The sequence below is a fragment of the Hoplias malabaricus genome, chromosome 12 (assembly GCF_029633855.1).
Source record: "Hoplias malabaricus isolate fHopMal1 chromosome 12, fHopMal1.hap1, whole genome shotgun sequence".
Lineage (NCBI taxonomy): Eukaryota > Metazoa > Chordata > Actinopteri > Characiformes > Erythrinidae > Hoplias > Hoplias malabaricus.
This window is the reverse complement of record NC_089811.1, coordinates 3015104-3032163: the sequence shown is the minus strand read 5'-3', so window position 1 is coordinate 3032163 and position 17060 is coordinate 3015104. Positions and strand designations below refer to the sequence as shown.

General features: G+C 40.3%; 1 protein-coding gene across 1 annotated transcript in view; it reads left to right on the top strand.

The window, feature by feature from the left end:
• Window positions 1-8538, top strand: part of ttn.1 (titin, tandem duplicate 1) — a 153882-nt gene extending 145344 nt beyond the window's left edge. Inside the window, 6 exon segments of the mRNA XM_066686859.1 lie at window positions 42-5185; window positions 5317-5473; window positions 5611-6107; window positions 6292-6445; window positions 6817-7098; window positions 7238-8538. Coding sequence (XP_066542956.1) covers window positions 42-5185; window positions 5317-5473; window positions 5611-6107; window positions 6292-6445; window positions 6817-7098; window positions 7238-7533 — 6530 coding nt within the window. The 3' untranslated portion in view covers window positions 7534-8538.
• Window positions 8539-17060: the final 8522 nt, after the last annotated feature.

The following is a 17060-nucleotide window of genomic DNA, read 5'->3' as shown; positions in this document are numbered from 1 at the left end:
AAAATATACAGGTAAATAACTGTTCATGCTCTTTGTTACAGTACCTGCAAAGATTCATTTACCCAAAAACTTACAACATAAAGAGGCTATTCATGCACTTCGTGGTGAGGTGGTGAACATCAAGATTCCATTCAGTGGAAAACCAGATCCAGTTATCACATGGCAGAAAGGACAAGACCTTATTGATAATAATGGCTATTATCAAGTTATTGTCACAAGATCATTCACATCTTTAGTGTTCTCCAATGGAGTTGACAGAAATGATGCTGGTTTCTATATTGTCTGTGCAAAGAACAGATTTGGCATTGACCAACAAACGGTCGAACTTGATGTTGCAGATGTTCCTGATCCACCTCGTGGTATCAAAGCCAATGATGTGTCTAGAGATTCTGTGACTTTAGATTGGGTGCCACCAGCTAGTGATGGAGGAAGTAGAGTTACAAATTACATCATAGAAAAGTGTGCTACCACAGCAGAGAGATGGATCCGTGTTGCCCAGTCTCGTGACACTCACTATACTGTTACCAATCTTTTTGGAAAAACAAGCTACCAATTCCGTGTAATAGCGGAGAATAAATTTGGTCAAAGTGCAGCATCTCAGCCGAGTGGACCTGTAGTAACAAAAGAAGACAAGTCAAGAGCTCTTAATTATGATGACGAAGTTGATGACTCCATGCATGTGTCTTCAGGTAAAGTTCCACATTCAGAGGCTAAGAATTTGCACAGCAAATACATGATTGCTGAAGAACTTGGTCGTGGGAAGTCTGGAATTGTTCATCGCTGTGTTGAAGTTAGCACTGAGAAGACATTCATGGCCAAATTTGTCAAAGTGAGAGGTGCTGATCAAGCAATAGTGAAGAAAGAAATTGCAACACTAAATTTGGCACGTCACAAGAACTTCCTGTTGCTTCGGGAGTCATTTGACAGCCCTGAAGAGCTTGTCATGATCTATGAGTTCATCTCTGGTGTTGACATCTTTGAGCGCCTGGGTACCACTGACTTTGAGCTTAATGAACGTGCAATCGTAAACTACATCAGACAAGTGTCCGAAGCTCTTATGTTTCTACACAGCAAGAGTTATGGTCACTTAGACATTAGGCCTGAGAATATTGTGTACACCACAAGAAGGGGAACCAATGTCAAGATAATAGAATTAGGACAAGCTAGACACCTTACCCCTGGAGAGCAAATCAAGATTCAGTACACAGCACCTGAATATGCTGCACCTGAAATCCATCAGAATGAGATGATCAGTACAGTAACAGACATGTGGTCTGTTGGTGTCTTAGTGTATGTTCTCCTCAGTGGACTCAATCCTTTCATTGCAGAAACTAATCAACAAACAATTGACAACATATCCAATGCTGAATACAGTTTTGATGATGAGTCCTTCAAAAATGCAAGTGTTGAAGCATTAGACTTCATTGATCGTCTGCTCACTAAAGATCGCAAACATCGCATGACTGCTGCTGAAGCTTTAAATCATCCTTGGCTGACAATGAACACAGAAGAGCTTAACAATAAGGCAATTAAGACCACAAGACACAAGAGATACTACCAAGCTATGGTGAAAAAAGAATGGAACACAGTCGTTGCATCAGCTCGTGTTGCTAGTGGTGGGGCTATCCGAAGTCAGAGAGGTGTCACGGTTGCCAAGGCAAAGATTGCACCATTTGAACATGGCCCAGTTGCTGGACAGATTAAGCATGGCATTGCTGATGCAGGAGATGATGTCAAGTTTATATGCAATATTGACAATTATGACAGTAGTACAGAGGTAACTTGGTACTGTGGAGTCAGACAACTAGAGGAAGGAGCTAGATATGAAATCACATATGATGAGGGGCTTGCTACTATAACTATTAAGGGTATCACCAGAGCAGATGATGGAACATACAGATGCAAAGCAGTTAATGAATATGGTGAGGACAGTGCATATGCAGAGCTCTTTATCAGAGGTGTCAGAGAATACCGCAGCTACTTTACTGCAAAGAAAGTTGTAAAGAAAGTTAAACGTAGAGTTGACACAACCAGACTTCTCCAAAGACCTCCAGAGTTTACTCTTCCCCTGTACAACCGTACTGCTTACATTGGTGAAGATGTTCGATTCGGGGTCACCATCACAGTGCACCCTGAGCCACGTGTTATTTGGTTGAAATCTGGGCAGAAGATTTCTCCAGGAGACGATGACAGAAAGTACACGTTTGTCAGTGACAAGGGCCTGTATCAATTAGTGATTCACCACTTGGACCCTGATGATGATGCTGAATACTCTGTTGTGGCCCGCAACAGGTATGGGGAGGATAGCTGCAAGGCTCGTCTTACAGTGGTACCTCGTCCTTCACCTGCTGATAGTACATTGAGACCCATGTTCAAACGCCTACTGGCAAACCAGGAATGTAAAGAGGGCCAGAGTGTGCGCTTTGAGATAAGAGTGTCAGGATCACCAACACTGAAATGGGAAAAAGATGGCACACCTTTGGCATTTGGTCCCCAAATTGAAGTTGTTCATGAGGGCTTGGACTACTTTGTTTTGCACATCAGAGACACTCTCCCAGAGGATTCTGGGACATACAGAGTGACTGCAACCAATTCAGCTGGTTCTGCCAGTTGTCAGTGCACACTTAAAGTTGAACGTGTAACACATGTCAAGAAGGATGTTGACACTGAAGAAGAAAAGAAGAAAAAACAAGCCCTTGACCAACAACAACTGGACAAGAAAGTACGACTATCACAGATCCTTGCTGGTGCAGATGTAACCCCACTTACTCCTGTTGCACAACAGGCATTGAGAGAGGCTGCGACTATGTTCAAACCAGCAATTACCACTAAGCAAGGGAAAACAGAAGCTGAGGAAGCAAAGGAAAAAGAAGAGAAAAGAAAGAGAGCAGAAGAAAAGAGGTTGAGAATGCCATATGTTGTTCCCCAACCTCGTGTTCGTGCTCCTACAGCTCTTGAGGAAGATAATGAGATCAAGCACTTCAAACCATTCTCTGATATGAAATGGTACAAGAAACTACGGGATCAGTATGAGTTCCCTGAGCCATTGGATAAAATTCCTCAGAAGAGACTTAAGCGTATCCGACTTTCAAGGTGGGAACAATTCTATGATGTGCCATTGCCAAGAGTTAGAGAACAATACAGGTCAAAATGGCGTATTCTTTCAAAAGATGACCTTGAAACCGTAAGACCAGCAAGGCACCGTACACCTTCTCCAGAAATGGATACTTACTACAGAATTAGACGACGTTCTCTTGGTGATCTTTCTGATGAGGAGCTGCTTCTTCCAGTTAATGAATATCTGTCAATGAAGAGAACGGAAGAGGAAAGACTAAAACTGGAGGAGGAACTTGAACTGGGCTATTCTGCATCACCACCAAGTCTGAGTCCTGTACGCTTTGAACTATCTGCTTTGCGTCATCCTTCACCAAAGAGAATTGCACGTGATGAAGAGGAAGAAGGAGAAGAAGTACCAACATATGATTCCTATCGCATTCCCTCCAAGTATGAGGCTGGCCCAAGCTATATTGATCTACGCCAGCGACATGAAAGGGCAACATACAGACCTCCGAAACAAAAGCAAAGGATGTATGAAGAAAAGGAGGACCAAGAGCTGCTCAGAACCGTCACTACCACCACAAAGCTATCCTCTTATAAGAGTCAACTGAAACACATGGAGTTTGAGGAAAAGACAAAAATAACAAGAAAGCAGAAAACGAAAGTTTCAATTTCATCCGTGGTTGAAGAAGGAGCTGTTGACATATCTGATGTAGCCACGACATTTTCCCCAGGTTATGTTAAAGTGACACGCCCCAAGTCTGGGAAATCTCCTGCATTTGTGAAAGAGAAAGAGGAAACAATCAGACATTCAACACCAGAACGACCACGTCCACGTTCGCTGAGCCCTAGTTCAACTGAGCGAGAAGCCACTACACAGGACCTATCCACAAAAGTTGATTATATGCAAAGGTATGAAGCTAAGAAGAAAGCTTTGAAAACTAAGACTAAGTTTGAAGTTGTGTCTCAACAGCCATTTACTCTTGACCACATACCTAGGGTGACTGTCAGAATGCGTTCTCACCGTGTGCCTCTTGGTCAGAATACAAAATTCACACTCAACGTCCAGTCTAAGCCTGAGGCCACAATCCAGTGGTATCACAATGGACAGCCTATTCAAGAAAGTCATAAATACCATATGTATAACATGAGTGGCGTTCTTTCTCTTCAAATCATCGACTGCCAAGAAGAAGACAGTGGCACATACCGCGTTGTCTGCACAAATGCAAAGGGAGAAGCCTCAGACTATGCCACTCTTGATGTTTCTGCAGGTGTATTTACTGCATATGCTTCTCAGCGAAAAGATGAGGAGCCTCCAACTCCCTATGTACCTGAGATGACAAAAACTGATGTCTATCATGTGTCATCAACAAAGGCAGCTGCCACCTCTGAAACACAAGTTTTAGAGACAGAAATCAAAACATCAAAAATCAAAACTGAGACAACCAAAACAGTTGTTCATGAAGAATATGCATCATCTGAGGTCAAACATTCTGAAGTCACAGCAGTAATGGAAGCTCCTGTAGAGACAAAGAAACCAACTCTTCCAGCTTCAATACTGACTAAGCCACAGTCACTCACAGTATCAGAGGGAGAGTCAGCAAAGTTCACATGTGATGTGGATGGTGAACCAGCACCCAGCATAACATGGACGAAGGAGGGAAAATCCATTGTGTCATCTCACCGTCATCATGTAACAACAACAGAATACAAGTCTACTTTTGAAATTTCTCAAGTTGAGATCTCAGATGAAGGTACTTACACACTGATTGTGGAGAATTCAGAAGGCAGACAAGAGGCTCCATTCACCCTGACAGTTCGCAAACCAACACCTGTGCAGAAAGTTGTTGCTTCTCCACCAAGGGTGAAATCTCCAGTGTCTCCTCGTGTAAAATCCCCAATTGGAATCAAATCCCCACCAAGAATCAAGTCACCTGAGCCAATCAGGTCACCACAGAGGGTTAAGTCTCCGCTGACATCAAAGTCACCAACTTTGGAGAAAACAACCAAGCCTACCTTCACAGCCCAACTGAATGACATCTTGGCTTCTTCAGATACCATCATCAAGCTGACAGTAAAAGTGACTGGGGAGCCTAAACCAGTGATCTCCTGGACAAAAGATGGAAAGGTAATTATTATTATAATCTATAAACAGAGAAGATTAAAATTAACATTGTGTTATTATTCCTGTGTTTATTTAATAGCATTTTATTAGACAAATGTACATTGTTCAATGTTTTAAATGTTCTTATATTTCAGAGCTTGTCTCAGGGGGGCAAATTTGAAATATTTGAAGATCATAGTTCTGCATATCTTGAAATTTATGATTCAGACATTTCTGACAGTGGTGTGTATAAATGTACTGCCACAAATATTTCTGGTTCAGTTACTACAAGTTGCACAGTAACTGTCAAAGGTAAGATGAAACTCTTGTTAATACTCTATTTATATTGTTAAGATAATAACAATAACATTAGTAAATTAATTCTTATTTAATATAATAAAATATTCATGACCCTTTAACCTCTTTTTTATTCTTTCTTTCAAAATCAGCAAAACTGGCAGTAGATCGTATGGAAAGAAAAGCAGAGCTAACAGAACAGATTGTGAAAAAGGAGATTGTCCATGAGGAAATCCAGTCCTTTACAGAGATTAAAACATCGCAGACACAAATTGCAATGGTCGAAGGCCAATCTCTGACACTAAAAGCAAACATACCTGGGGCTTCTGATGTGAAATGGATTCTAAATGGAATGGACGTGGCAAACTCAGAAGACTACAGATACGGTATTTCTGGGAATGATCACACCTTGACCATCAAAAGAGTCAGTTCATTTGATAGAGGAATCCTCACATGTGAGGCAAAAACTGAACAGGGTGTGGTTAAGTGCCATTTTGACACAACAGTCAGTCAGAAGCGCTCAGATGCACCACGCTTTGTAGTGCAACCACGATCCCAGAACGTAAACGAGGGACAGGATGTTATGTTCTCTTGTGAAATCACGGGAGAACCCACTCCTGAAATCGAATGGTTCAAGGACAATGCAGTGGTAAGTAGCATGAAAACTACACCAAACTACAAAGAGTATTTAAATAATAATAGGGAACATTTTTATGTTTGTTACTGTAGCACTGAACGTTTTCAATAACCCTGTTAATGTTTTATTCACTCATAATATTTTGACAATGTGATACGTTTTTTGGGAAAAATAAATTGTTTCTCTTTTCTCACAGTTATCAGTTAAATCAAACATGAAACTGAGCCGCTCTAAGAATGTGTACAACCTGAAGATTCAAAATGCCACAGTCGAAGACAGTGGAAAATACACAGTAAAAGCCAAGAACCAATATGGACAGTGTTCTGTTACAGCATCTCTAAATGTTCTCAGTAAGTATTTCTTCATTCCTTTGCATCAATAACCGACGGTACATGCATGACGATGATGAAAGGCAATGTGCTTTTTCTTGTGGAAAAAATAAATTCCTACATTCAGTGCAAACATGGTTCATGCATTTTGAAGTAATGTTTATTACTGTTTGACATGTCTATGTTGATGTTATCAAAATAAGCAGATCTCCTGTCTATAGTACAGTATTCATGATGTATGCATGAATAACACTGTCCAGAGAATGGTCACCTGTGAATTTACCTGTAAATGAGGTCTACAAACTGAATTGTATGTGGAATGTTCCTTTGCCAAATTATTGCCTGTAAGCCTGTGTGAATGACCTGGTAATTTATGTGATATACTCTCACAGCTCTTGTTGAAGAACCTGTCAAAATGATAGTAATGGAGAAAAGTTCTGACGCTACAAGCTTGCAAGGCAGCTACTCTGCCTTGCATACAGCTTCTGCAATGCAGGAAGCAGCCTTCCGCAGCTCCAGCATGGCACAGGTTAAATTTGAAAGCATGTCTGCAAGTAGCATGACCTCCATGACCTCCGAAACCATGGTAGCCATGAGTTCATCGTGCAGCATGATGGAAATGTCCAGTCACTCACACGGATCTTCCGTCAGATCCATTGCCCGTGGGATCAAAGGTGAGACTGAAAGCAACACCTGCTTTTATTTGTTTTAAACTTGTACAGCATTTTGACAGAGCCATGAGATCTATTGTGCCGCACAATATTCGGAGTTTTTTATTTTTTTTTTTGCTTATATGATTTGTTTATTTAACAGGTGTACCACCTAAAATTGAAGCTGCCCCTGGGGATATCTCCATTGAGTCAGGAAAGGTTCTGACTGTGGCCTGTGCTTTCTCTGGAGACCCAGTGCCAAGCATTGAGTGGTCCCATTCAGGAAAGTTACTGTCCAGTGAAGAGAGCAGAAGGTTCCAGATTGAAACAACTGAGGACATCACTACACTCACCATAAACGGCGTTAAAGTGAATGATGCTGGGGTGTACACCCTCAGACTTTGCAATGAGCTTGGGTCTGATACCGCTAATATCAATGTTAGCATTCGATCTATGTAAAAAATACAAAAAATAATAGTAATCCAACCTACACCCCTTTTCTTTCCTGCAAATACCTTTTTATTTATTGAATGAGTTAAATTACTCTGTTCTAGATAAAGACCTGGATCTCTGTTCTTGTAAATATGAACTATTTTTGTACCAAACTTGACATTAATTTATGCCAAACTAGACTAAAGTCTAAAGTTGTTATAAAATGTGCCATATTGGATAATTATGACTAGGATTTTTGAACCATTTTTCTGTGACATGTACATAATGTATATAGCCGAATTTAACGGTTATGGAAAATGTATGAATTGTTATTTATGACAATTTTAACTGAAACAAATGGAACTAAATGTTTCACAGGAGAAAGTTCCTCATGGAACGAATACCCTGTTAAACCTGAAACTAAACTCTGTGCCTCAACAATAAGTTGAAGTCTTAAGATTGCCTCAACAGGTAGAGAGGCTCCCTGTTGAAGTTTAACAAGATCTGAGAGACAAAGGTATGCGCTGTACAATTGTACAGGCAGCAATGCAATATCCATGAATTTGTAACTTGATCATAAGGCCTTGAATGCTGTGTGCATCTTACCCTCATGTAACCAGCATGACTAGGCCTTGTGTTCAGACTGACTATGTCATACCACCATTTTAATGACAAGCTCAAAGTGCGAGCGGCCTGCAGTTTGAGCTGATGATGTTATGTGCACAGTTTCTGGCAAAGGACCATTTGAATTTGATTTTATGAAAGTAACATCTCCTGGCCATTTATTTCTAAATCAGTTCAGGTGCTTCTTTGCAGAATATGTGCCACCTCTTGGAGGAATTCTAGGTTATATTTTGTGTGTTTGTGTTTTAGTGTGTGTGTGTTTAGCTTTAGAATCTCACCTTGTCAGCAGTCAGGGTAATCATCAAGCAATGTACCACAGTGACTACATCCGCTGTGCAAAGGAAACAAATCATGAATGTAATGCCCTGCACTTTGAATTAATAGCAATTAATTTATGTAGCATCACCTATATATTCAACCTCCTTGAGTTTTATGAATTTATGATTTAATAAAGCATGATTTCAGCACCATAGTACTTTGGTGTGTGTAATTAATTGCAGTTTGACTTTCATAATTGCTGTATATGTTTTTGAAACCCTCATTGCCATGTTTTCCTGCTAGTTATACAAGCTTGGGTCTAATAACCACTTTATACATTACAGACAGCAACTGCAAATTCAGCCTAACATTTCCACATTACACAACTGACTTCAAATCCACACAGCTACGTCAGTATCATCACTGGATTTGTTTATGTGGTCATTTCACACAGTACAGTCTACAGAAAACCAAGCTTACAGGATATGAAATAGCAAGTTATATATAGACTTTGGGAGTAAATAGCTATATTTACATCTCATTAATAATACATTTCTGAGAATTCTTATAAGAGAGTAAGATAAGAAATCTACTTTGTATTCGGTTACATTTCTGCCAATTTCATATAGTCACAAATGTATGTCTTATTTCATTATGACTTTATGACCTATACTGTTCTGTGATTGGCTCACACCAATGTCTTTGGAGCTTCACTACTTCATTTTAAACCCAAAGGATCCAAAAGATAAGAGTCCCACATATCTCAGTTCCCATGTTGATGGATGCTGGATGGAGCTCAGCTGTAGTTCTATACATTTCTCTGCATTTAAGTAGATTATTAAGCTGCCTGTGTTGTACTTTATGTCAAATCAATATATATATTAATATAAGTTACTTTATTTTTGACTTGTCCAAATCTCACTGACTGTGCATTTTCGTTCATTCTCTTTGGCAGTGATATCTAGTCCCTAGAGTGAACAGCATCATGTAATATGGTCCTGAATATAATAAATACAACTACATTACCTCATGTTCGACACACTTTTCCTAGCAGTGACATCACTCATATAGTTCTAGAATATGACTAACCAGAAAGACGTAAATCTGGATACACTTTCCCTTAGCCAGCTTTGGCCACAAGAAACTGCTTGACTTGCACTTCTGCCATTGTCAATAAAGCTTAAGCCCAAGTGGTTTCTTCCTACTAAGCACTCTTGAGATTTAATGAATGCATTAAATACTCTCATCCCAGACGAGATCCAACAAGAGGCTTCAAAGAGCAGAGCAGCGCACCGGACAGAGGTAAGCCGCCGAGTCCTCTTCAGATAACAAAATTAAATAAACTATTAGCCAATAATAATTACACAATATTCTTGTGTTTTATTATTGACTGAATATGTATAATATATAAATGAATATAATATAGCATGTGTAGGGGAATGCCTAGCAACAGTATCAGTTGTGTATGTACTGGTGGGCATACATGTGGCAATTCAGTCCTGGAACTCTGAAATCATTTGCTAAGTGCAGTGTCTGGGTATGTTCACAGAAACCATAAAACGGACTTCTTTTGATCCTGTCTCCAGCACCTGTAGTGGGAAAAAAACATGATTTATTTAGTTACAGTCATGCTGCAGATTGTTTTTGCGAGAGCAGTGATTTTCAGTAAACAGCTGTATGCTACAACAGGTACGTAGCAGGAGATTTTCTTTTCATGTGTTCATACATTTAAAAATCCATTTGATAATAAAACTGCAATTTATTAGTGCGATCTGTTTGCCTTCCTGGAGCAATAAAATACATGAATCAGTCTTTGACCCTTTCCAAATCAATCAGTCCAAATAAATACAGAAAGTGCTGAAGCATTTACAGAAGATGAATGAATGACTTAACTCATTTATTAATTATTATGAACGAGAACGTAGTATACAGTGTTTTATTTGCCAAATTAACTGAACCTTCTAGCTAGCAAAGTCAGCGGATGTAAAAAGATAATTGCCTAAATCTTAAAGTTGTGCAGTCGGCAAACCTGCTTTAGACATCTGCAGTATGTGATGCATTTTCTGTATTAATCTAACATTCTCCTCTCTGAATTCTCCATGAATTTGAACGGATATGGTAAGTAAACACTATTTTTATGTTTGTTTTTTAAAATATTTTTATGCTTGAGACTCACAATTATATGATGATTCCTGTGCACATGCTGCATGTATTATTATTATTATTATCATAACTTTCAGATTAAGAATACGCCTGTAAACTGCAACTTCAGAGAACATGCCTTGTCCCACCTCCCCCACCACCCTTTCCTCCATTCAGTCAGAAGAATGTGCTGATGGTAATTCAAGCTTTCTTTAAAAAAACATTAGTCCCTAATTAATGTATGGTCCCTCAGCTGTGTTTCTTCCGGCACCTCATGTTGTATTTGACACTCTGCGCTCTTCCTAGGTTGATTTAACAGAAATACTAACTGGAGCAAAAGGAGACCAGGTACTAATCTTACAGTTTACAAACTCTGCATTTCACAAACACAGTCAAACTGCATTCAGTTTTATTATTATTTGTACTGTCTTCCCTAAGGGAAATAGAGGACCAAAAGGGCAGAAGGTAAGTACATTTCTCCATCTTGTTAGTAATGAAACAGTGAAGAAAACTAATTATAATGCTTTTTTGAAAACCCATTCTCTGAAATATATTGTAGGGGAAACGAGGTGAAATGGGGCCACAGGGAATTCCAGGTGTCCCTGGGGTCATTGGTCCACAAGGAGAGAAGGTTAGCAAAGCCTGACAAGGAAATGTCTAAGAAGCATCATCTAAACAAGCATGTGACGTGATTTATCTGCTTGTGTGTCATTGTTAGGGAGAGAAAGGAGTGAGGGGCTGGATGGGGCCTCCTGGTGAAGATGGGATAGCTGGGACTTACAAAGTGAGTCAGGTTAATTTAAAAGTCATTACTCCAGAGGTTGCTGTAATGTGAGGACTGATGCCGTTATTAACAACGTTGATTTAAAGTAAGCCAGTGGGGCCCATATGGGTTGAACATGAACTAGCTGGGTTAGAGATGGGCATGGGCTTTGATTGGCTAGGTACACATACTTTTAGTGAGACCCAAGTGGGCTACTTTTAATAGTAACCCTCTATGTAGGGCCCACATGGGATCATAGCGGGTTCTACAGCACAGATGGGCCCTATACACATCATGAACCCTTCACTGACCCTGGAGGACATCCATATATGAGGCCAAAATTTAACCCTAGGAAAAACGTGATGATTTTCAGCTGGACTGCACATATGGTTCCTAGTTGTATTTTTCAATTTCTACAATTGACTTTAACTTTTTTTTCCCAGGGTGTCAGGGGACGTAAAGGTGCTAAAGTAAGTGTGTATATTAGAAAATGTCATAACACATTTATGCTGAAAGCAGAGATTTGATGCATTTTCAATCATTTTCCTGACACCTTCATTTTCACAGGGAGAGAAGGGATTAAAAAGTGACCAGGGACCTAAAGGTGAAAAGGTACATTATCAGCCAGGGTTCACTGCAGATAAGATAGATATTTATATTCATATAAATAGATATTTAAATGTAATCCACTGTGAAGGCAAAACAGTGTGCTCTGAGCCCTATAACCGCTGATGCCGCTACTGCTTCATTTCTGTTCTGTTCTGAGTTTAAGTGTTTTGGTCTAGGGAACACCTGGCTACCCTGGTTGGAAAGGACCAAAGGTGAATTTTTTATTTAGTACGTTATTTATCTATTTTAACAAAGGCTTCTCTGGTGGTTTTATTGTGACCTTTTATTTTCTCTAATCAAAACGTCCTTGAGGGTGACACTGGGCCAAAGGGATACAGAGGACTAAAGGGCATGGATGGACGAAGAGGCGTTCCCGGGGAGAGAGGGATCACAGTGAGTTTCATAAGCGTTAAGCATCAATTTACATTAACTCTTACACATAAAGCAACAAAGTCGCATTATTTGTACTGTTTTACTAGAAGCGTATGTTTTGGAGCTACATAAACAGAGGGACATAGTTAATTCTAAGGTATTCGTGTTAACAACTGCAAAGAAATAGCACTGAGGCAGTTTTATGCTTTTACTCAAGAGGCAAATCTAGAATGGATTTAACAAAGACAAGACTTGATGTGTCCTGCACCAAATTAATATTCAACCAATTGTATCTCATTGGTGATGACCTTACAGCTCAAGAGCTAAACTCACTAACCATGCTATTAAGTAGTTGGTTTATGTGTGTGTGATTGGTTAGACCCACATGAGCCTCCTGTGTGTGAAAAGTATTTTCTAATTTTTAACCTAAAACAGGGGATAAAAGGTGACCTTGGAAGACTTGGACTTGTCGGGTACCCAGGAACAGTGGGAAAACCAGGTGCAACAGGAAAACCCGGAGAGCCAGGGACAGGTTAAACCCCTTATTTATGATTCACTTTTAATATTGACAGTATGTTGACAGTGTTGCTTTAATATGAAGAATCTAGTGATAAATGACAACTAGTAAATGTACTTTATAATTAAATTTGGTGCATTTCTTTTCATTTTCCAAAGTTTATTTAATACCTGGACACAAAGGTGAGAGAGGGCTGATGGGTCCAGAAGCAGAATGCAGTTGCCTCTGGCCAAACTCTGTTGAGCAAAATCCTGCAACAAATTTACAACATACAGCACATTTATCTGTAAGTACTGCAATGTTTACATCATTTCACAATTGTTTTTTTTTTTTTTTTTTGAAACACTTGAGTGGTGTGAAAGGAGTAACATTTACCTAAATGTTTTATATCCGACATCTGACTGACAGTTTTTCAAAGTTTGTTAACATGGTCCTGAGAAAAAAAGACTTCAAGTAACTGTAACTTGAGGATCACTGTGTTCTGCACAATCGAATCCTTTCCTGAGACTGTAAAGCCTAAAATGATAGCTATGTCATGATATTGGGTGTGATTTTGTGTTGTTTTTGAAAATCTAATGTCAGATTTTAAAATTCTAACTGCATATGTTTCTTCTGTTTGCTCGGGTATTTATGGGGACTGTGATATTTTATCTTATTAATTTATATGATGTAATGTTTTCTTATTATGTATATCTATAATGGTCTACAGACCTGTACTGGCTTACTATCTTTGCATAATTATTTCAGTAATATAACTGTACAATCCAATATTTGCATTAACTAAATGCTTTTTGAATATTCAATATTTATTCGTTCATATTCTGTAAACGGGCGGCACAGTGGCGCAGCAGGTAGTGTCGCAGTCACACAGCTCCAGGGACCGATGTGTGTTCGATTCCCGCTCCGGGTGACTGTGAGGAGTGGGGTGTTTTCTCCCTGTGTCTGCGTGGGTTTCCTCCGGGTGACTGTCTGTGAGGAGTGTGGTGTGTTCTCTCTGTGTCTGCGTAGGTTTCCTCCGGGTGATTGTCTGTGAGGAGTGTGGTGTGTTCTCCCTGTGTCTGCGTGGGTTTCCGCCGGGTGACTGTCTGTGAGGAGTGTGGTGTGTTCTCCCTGTGTCTGCGTGGGTTTCCTCCGGGTGCTCCGGTTTCCTCCCATGGTCCAAAAACACACGTTGGAAGGTGGATTGGTGACTCAAAATTGTTCATAGGTGTGAGTGTGTGAGTGAATGTGTTGCCCTGTGAAGGACTGGCGCCCCCTCCAGGGTGTATTCCAGGTAGACTCTGGACCCACTCCGACCTTGAACTGGATAAGGGTTACAGATAATAAATGGATGAATGATATTCTGGAAACGCTTTATTTTGTTCAGGGTCGTGGTGGGTCCAGAGCCTACTCAGAACCACTGTATACATTCAGGAACGCACCCTGGTGTGTGTGTGTGTGTGTGTGTTTGTGTCCTGCCTGCTCCGGACCTACCACCACAGGACAAACACTGGTTACAGAAAATGAACGAATAAATGAATGGATATATAATTCCTGAAAATGTAATATCAATATGTCAATCATTTTGACTGCTTTTACTGCTTTCAATCTCATTACTCCACATCCATGGTGTGTTTAATTTTGTAGCCTGTGTATATTGTGGACAATGAGGAGGATATGCACGAGTTTACATCAGAAAATGTAATTGTTCTAAGAAGAGACACTCACTCACTTCACATCTTCACAAGCTCTGGATGGAGGAGAGTCCAGGTTAGTCTGTTACTTCATGTGCATTATAAATAAACAACAAAGCCTAAATACTAAAATGTCCATAAATATTTGATGTCTACAGGGTCTGGCACCTCCACAACTCAATTAAGAGGATATTGTCATCTTTGATTTACACTCATCCTGGTACAAATCACGTTTTAAATAATCAATTATCAAATATTTATCACCTATTCCAGCACATTAAGATGTGGTCTAGTAGTTTGTCATGGTCTATTTATTACTATATGTTCTTGTATCACACACTCTGTATACCATGCTATGACTCACTCAGTGTTTACTGTATGTCTGTCAACATAAGAAATAAACTACTAATTAAAGTAGGAAATAAAATTACTTGAAATGTATAATTTGTGATTTAATTCTTGGGGATATTTCACAAAACATTCTATTTTTCCAAGGTAACTGGATCATTCATACTTAAGAAGAGGTTTGTCCAAGAAGTGAGGACTGTTAGCTCTTAGGGCTCAGTCTGGAAGATTGGGCTTAAAGGCTCTCCAGTCTTTGTAGAGACTGGATTTTGTAGAGATTTGTTTACGAAGATACAACAGTTATTTTAAAGTCGAGCTGTTTTCCCTCACCCCTCGCTGCCGTTGTATGTTTAGCTGAACCTATGTGTGCTTTTAGGTCCTTTACACCTTTATTTGCTACACATGGAAAACATGGGTATTTCTTTTTTAATTCATCCGAGAACTTCCATTTACGTTTCGACACAGCTGCTCGAGATGAAGGTAGGTACCTGAGCTTTGCCTGCCGTAAACAAGGACTACTGACGTGCAGACTGACCAATTAAATGTTTACAGAGAAGGTTATCGACCAATAACGGTAGCTCTACAGTCAGACCGTCCAATCAGAAGGCTTTAGGCTACTTCACCACGCCTCCTTCTCACTCAAGCGAACCAATCGGAGTAGGGGAGGGCGGGACTAGTTTGTGAACGAATCCTTTCTCTAAGTTCTATGTAAGCTCTAGAAAAACAAAATCCCGGACGTTTGTGAAATTCCGCCCGGACATATTTTTTAAGTCTAAAATAGAGGACATGTCCGGGTAAAAGAGGCCGTCTAGTCACCCTACCTTACATTCTCCAGGAGAGGTGAATATTTGTCATCGTTCATTATAGAAATGTGTAAAATAAAAGAACATAATATACGTCCTGGAGATTAAATGAAACTTATGAAGTGTATTACAGTGTCCTGCTGTTTTAAAACACACAGTATGGCTCACAACTACCGAGACCACCACCATTCCTACTTTACACGGACGATGAATCCTGCCCAACAATTAATTATATAAGTAAATACAAAAATAAATGAGTGTGACCAGAGGTCCCCTTTTACCCGGACATGCCCTCTTTTTTAGACTTAAAAATTGTCCGGGCGGAACGTCTGGGATTTTGTTTTTCTAGCGCTTACATAGAACTTCGAGAAGTTTCATTCACAAACTAGTCCCGCCCTCCCCTACTCACTCTCTTGAGTGAGAAGGGGGCGTGGCGAAGTAGCCTAAAATCTTCTGATTGGACGGTCTGACTGTAGAGCTACCGTTATTGGTCGATAACCTCTGTAAACAGAGAACTATTTATGTATAGTGAGATGGGTGGAGGGCGGCACGGTGGCGCAGCAGGTAGCGTCACACAGCTCCAGGGATCTGGAGGTTGTGGGTTCAATTCCCGCTCCGGGTGATTGTCTGTCAGGAGTTGGTGTGTTCTCCCCATGTCCGCGTGGGTTTCCTCCCACAGTCCAAAAACACACGTTGGTAGGTGGACTGGTGACTTAAAAGTGTGTGTGTGTGTCTGTGTTGCCCTGTGAAGGACTGGCGCCCCCTCCAGGGTGTATTCCCACCTTGCACCCAATGATTCCTGGTAGGCTCTGGATGCACTGCAACCCTGAACTGGATAAGGGTTACAGAAAATGAATGAATAGATGGGTGGATAAATAAGTAAACGCTTTTAGACTGCCTAAATAAAATGTAAAATGTATATATAGGTCTAAACTCTCACCTGCTTCTGAGGACTGACCCGTAAAAATAAATTTGTCATTAGCTGCAACTTTGAACATCCTCCTCCCTCAGTCATGAACACAAAAGCTGTTCATGAGGGAATCTCGTTCATGAGGAATGAACGAGGACTAGTCCTTCAGTTTATTACAACCAGGCTGACATGTTCAAAGAGTTCAGAGACCTTAAGGTTCTTCTTCTTTTTTTTAACTTAATGATAACTACCCACCCATTGAGTCACCAAAGTGTGTTTTTGGACCGTCACCCGGAGGAAACCCGCGCAGACACAGAGAGAACACACCACACTCCTCACAGACAGTCACTCGGAGCGGGAATCGAACCCACAACCTCCAGGTCCCTGGAGCCGTGCGGCACTAACTGCGACACCTACCTGTCTGCGCCACCGTGCCGCCCTCCTCCTACCGTTTTCTTGACACATTTAGCTAAATGCCATTGTTTTTGTACTTCCTCTTCCATGTTTAGACAATAAAATTAATATCATCATGGTTTGG